Source organism: Olea europaea, unplaced genomic scaffold (assembly GCF_002742605.1).
Source record: "Olea europaea var. sylvestris unplaced genomic scaffold, O_europaea_v1 scaffold775, whole genome shotgun sequence".
Lineage (NCBI taxonomy): Eukaryota > Viridiplantae > Streptophyta > Magnoliopsida > Lamiales > Oleaceae > Olea > Olea europaea.
The window spans coordinates 273,195-277,914 of record NW_019266170.1 but is presented as its reverse complement, the minus strand read 5'-3'; the positions used below and the strand labels follow the sequence as shown (position 1 = coordinate 277,914).

General features: G+C 38.4%; 1 protein-coding gene across 1 annotated transcript; it reads left to right on the top strand.

Annotated features, from left to right (window-relative positions):
• Positions 1-526: 526 nt before the first annotated feature.
• LOC111391321 (serine/threonine-protein kinase D6PKL2) lies at positions 527-4,112 on the top strand. Its single transcript, XM_023016523.1, has 2 exons — positions 527-1,264; positions 3,257-4,112. The coding sequence occupies exons 1-2, from the start codon at positions 663-665 to the stop codon at positions 4,053-4,055; spliced, it is 1,401 nt and encodes a 466-aa protein (XP_022872291.1). The 5' UTR covers positions 527-662; the 3' UTR covers positions 4,056-4,112.
• Positions 4,113-4,720: the final 608 nt, after the last annotated feature.

Below are 4,720 nucleotides of genomic sequence, written 5' to 3'. Positions count from 1 at the left end.
AGCCATTGTTTGAGCCACATTATTTTCATTAGAATGAATTTTTGAATAGTATATTGTTGAAAAATGTGTGTTTAAAAAATAAGGAAAAATTTTGAATTTACGTGTAATATTATTTTATTGAAAAATGTGATTGAAATGATATCAAATCACTGTTTAAAAATATATTTTTTTAAAAAAATGTGGTTCAAACATGCCTATAATACGATGACATCTAAAAGGTTGAATCCCAACCTTGATGGCCTCCATCGCCCCGTCCCTGAGGTATCGTGAGGAAGGTAAATCGGGTGATATGCCTCATCAAGTCAGGGAACAAGAACTTGTCCATACATTGATGTTCACAAAGAGCCTAATTCCATATCTTAGGAGTTAAACCCTTACACTGCGACTATCAGCAAGATTGAGACTACATCACTCCCATTTTTTGCACTACTGAATTATGCCTTTGAAGGATATGTTGACATTTAAATTGATGTTTAGATGTCTAGATAACATTATAATTAATATATTTAGCACGAACAGCATATAAATGTCGCGTTTTCCTATTTCACACCCTTTTCCAAACCTCCATCCCAATGTCCCTTCACATCCACACAAACACCAGTCCACATCTCCTCTCTGAAACTGTACAGAGTGAAGCCATTGTAAGGTTTTACCCATAAGCCATGGAACAGAAACCCGTGGAGCCATGGGTTGATGACATAGTCGACGATTTACAAAGCATGAGCTTCAACTCCATCACCACTACCACCGCCACTGACATCCACCGCTCCACCAGTTCTGGCTCTGAAACCACCACTTGGACCTTCTCCTCCTCAGCCCATCACTTCTCCCGTCACTCCTCCACCACTCCATCCGGCGACCCCTGCTGGGATACCATCCGCCGCTTCCATTGCCTCACCCTCTCCGATCTTCACTTCCTCCACCGTCTCGGCTCCGGAGATATCGGATCCGTGTACTTAGCCAAAATCAAGTCACCCTCGCCGTCTCCATCCTCGGAGGAGCAGCCTAATTCCTCCTCCCCGGCGGCTCTCTTCGCGGCTAAGGTTATGGACAAGAAGGAACTCGCCAGCCGTAATAAAGAAGGTAGAGCAAGGACAGAAAAAGAAATCCTTGAAATGCTCGAACATCCATTTTTACCCACGCTTTACGCTTCCATTGACTCTCCCAAGTGGTCGTGTCTGTTGACGGAGTTTTGCCCCGGCGGCGACCTTCACGTCCTCCGCCAAGCTCAGCCGTGTAAACGCTTCCCGGAATCCTCCGTCAGGTACGCATTTTACCACTATGTCCTCTCCTCCACCACTGTTTTAGCCTCTTGTAGTAACAATTTTTTTCATAATCATATCTGTAGATTTTATGATGCCATTAATCATATGATCTAAATCATTTTATTAAAAATTATTAATCAAAATTTGAAAAAATTTTAACTTCATCTTTTGGCTAAAATTTTAGCATGCTTGAGCCCCATTTTAATCCAAGGCTGTGTTTTAGGATAGCAGACTTGTAGTTAAAAAATATGAAAAAATTTTGAATTTTGCGAGAAATATCATTTTATTGAAAATTGAACAGTGAAAAAAAGAGTACTTTATTCGGGGGAAAAAAAAATTGGAATTTGGATATGACGTTGAAATTGAAAGTGACGAGAGAGGTGAGTCATATCTTATGGTCCACTACCTGACGTAGAGCTGATAGTGGGGCCCAAGCTATTAGCGTCGTGACTCGTGTACACCAGAACTGAAATCTACTGTAAATCGAGATTTCCCGCAAGGTGGAATTGACTTTGTTACAAACGGGAGTTACCATATGGGTTAACAGTCTTGGCCTATTCATATGCTCTCCACCCTGGCTCCTGAGAGGCACATCCTGCGATTTACCTTCTCCACGATGGCTCAGGACAGGGTCGGTGGAGGCCCTTAAGGTTGGGGTTCAACTTTTTTTTACTGTAAACCGAGATTCACTGTAGCGAGGGATCTGCTACCATTACGGCATTTTTGACAGCTTTGTTTACGAGCCTTTCACATACAATGGGTGACCCTACCCTTTTGAGAAGGCCATGAATAATAGTGTACAAAAAGCGATTTACACTTGGTGTTTCTATCTGGTTCCTTGCGGTCTCATTTGTACTCCTCATCAAAGGGGCTGTTGGTTGTAGATGAGATTTGTCCAGGATATTTGAGGTTTTGATTTTTATTTTTATAGTCGTTAGACTAATATTATAGTTGACTTTACTAAAGTTGTTGTAGTATAGTAGCGGTTCGTGTGACTAAGGATACAATCAAGGGTTCGTTTACTTGAACATTTGAAAAGTCAAAAGTAATATTTTTTAAACGTATTCAAATAATTTTTTAGAATTATTTATTTTGATAGTAAGAGTTTAGATGAAACTAGCTTGAAGTAAAAGATTTTCTACAAAAAATATTAGCAAAAATAGAAATCATGTCAAAAGGAACCTAAATAACGTTTTCCATGAATTATTAAAGGTTAAAAACTGTAAATATGGAATTTTCTAATTCGTCCCATTCGGTCTTTATCCTTAAATGGAGGGCAATTTCAACGGAATGTGCTCCGTTCTGTTCCCTTTTGCTGTATTTAGGGGGGTTTCCGTTAAAAGCAACTCTTGGAATTTATGATGGCCCCACCCCATATGTTTAGTTAATTATAATGGGACACCTGATTGATTTTTTCTTTGACAATTAAGTCCAATTGAAGCTAGGGAGGTACGGACAATGTAGCTATGTTAAGAAGAGGTATAGCTTCTTTCTGGTCTTCAATGAAGTGTAAAAAAGTAAATTAATTAATTTGGAAGAAAGCTAGGTGGAATTATTGGACTTGATTCAAGGTTTTGTTTTATGGGTAAATGTAGGAAACTTATAGCGGCTATTAGTTTTTCGTGAAAAATTAGTCTTACAAGCATAGTTATCAAATCAAACCCGAACATCGACTTGGCCAAGGTCATCGGGTCACTGGTATGGCAAACGATTCTTTATATTTCTATAATTCCTACAATCAGTCGAATAAAGTTGATAATGTCTTTGTAAAATTTCACAAATGATAGACTAATATTCTCATTTTTGTAGTGATAACGTATAATATAAAAATTAGGCCTAATCAATAATTAATGGTGTCATTAGCTAACAGCTAACTACTCCTGTAAGATTTTTCTTGTTAGTATATCTGTCCCATTGATATATCTATCGCAGTTTCAATAATTATTTAGTTTATTTAATTAATTGTGTGTTTAATTTAATGATAATCCCAGATTTTACGCATCCGAGATTGTGGTTGCTTTGGAGTACCTACACATGATGGGAATAGTATATCGCGATCTCAAGCCTGAAAATGTATTAGTTCGAACAGATGGTCATATAATGTTGACTGATTTTGATCTCTCTTTAAGATGCGATGCCTCGACGTCTACGCCGGTACAAGTAATATCTACTCAAAATCGGTCTAATGCATTGCCAACAAGTGAGTATAGAATCGACCCAACATCATTTGGCTCGACTTCTTGCATTCTTCCCAACTGTATCGTTCCTGCAGTATCGTGCTTCCATCCCAAGCGCAAGCGTAAAAAGAAGCAAGGCTGCCACATAGGTCCAGAATTTGTCGCCGAGCCGATTGATGTTAGATCTATGTCATTTGTTGGGACCCATGAGTACTTGGCTCCGGAGATAGTATCTGGGGAAGGCCATGGAAGTGCAGTGGACTGGTGGACCTTAGGGATATTCATTTTTGAGTTATTTTACGGCGTGACACCATTTCGTGGTATGGACCATGAGCTAACCCTAGCGAACATCATTGCTCGAGCCCTTGAGTTTCCTAAAGAGCCTGTGATACCCGCCGTGGTAAAGGACCTAATATCTCAATTGCTTGTTAAAGAACCAGAGTATCGAATGGGATCGAAAATGGGCGCGTCAGCCATTAGACGCCATCCATTCTTTCAAGGGGCGAATTGGGCACTTTTGAGATGTACGACTCCACCTTTCATCCCTCCATGTTTGAACGGAGATTATCTATCGGATGAAAGTTGCCCCAAAACTATTGTGGACTATTACTAGTAGTAGTACAAGCTTGTCAACAATTACATCTTATAAAAATAATGCTCCATTGACATATCGTATAATTTGTGCATTTGAGTTTAAAATTATATATATAATAAAATATTAATATGAAATAATAAGTCGACTCGAAGTTGATGGTGTATAATTTTATTATAATGAATCCACGAGTAATAGTTGATCACAAAATGATGAAAATATCAATTTATGTAACATGGGATGATTACAAAATTGTTTGGAAGGCAGTGTTGTTTTGCGACAATGGGGAGACGAAGGAAACTTCATTTTGATTTTATTTAAGGCGACAAAAACAATTTTATTTTCTCCTAGCCAATGGCCCTTTGTTGTGATGTCGACAGCATTACATGTAAACCATGATGCCAACATGCACTGTATTCAAAACCCTTTGGGCTCCCCACTTTGCTGCTTCTAATTTCAATCCACAACCTCCTAAATAAAATAAAATAATCATTTAGACAAAATGTAAATGATAATGTTGTGGAGTCGGATAGCGTGACAAGATATTTACACTTCTCTATCCAATATTTCAGTTCAAAAATTAGTGAAGTTTTTATCTCTCATGTCATACGTGAAATCAATGAGGACTTTTTAAAATACCGACTTGTCTAAGAAAGTTAACAAGGCCTTCTTTGTTGAGAGGACGA

Bases quoted from the DNA above. Each gene is read 5' to 3' on its own strand.
- LOC111391321 (XM_023016523.1), top strand. From the start codon at position 663: ATGGAACAGAAACCCGTGGAGCCATGGGTTGATGACATAGTCGACGAT. The intron at 1,265-3,256 runs GTACGCATTTTA...TGATAATCCCAG, and splicing joins TTCCCGGAATCCTCCGTCAG to ATTTTACGCATCCGAGATTG.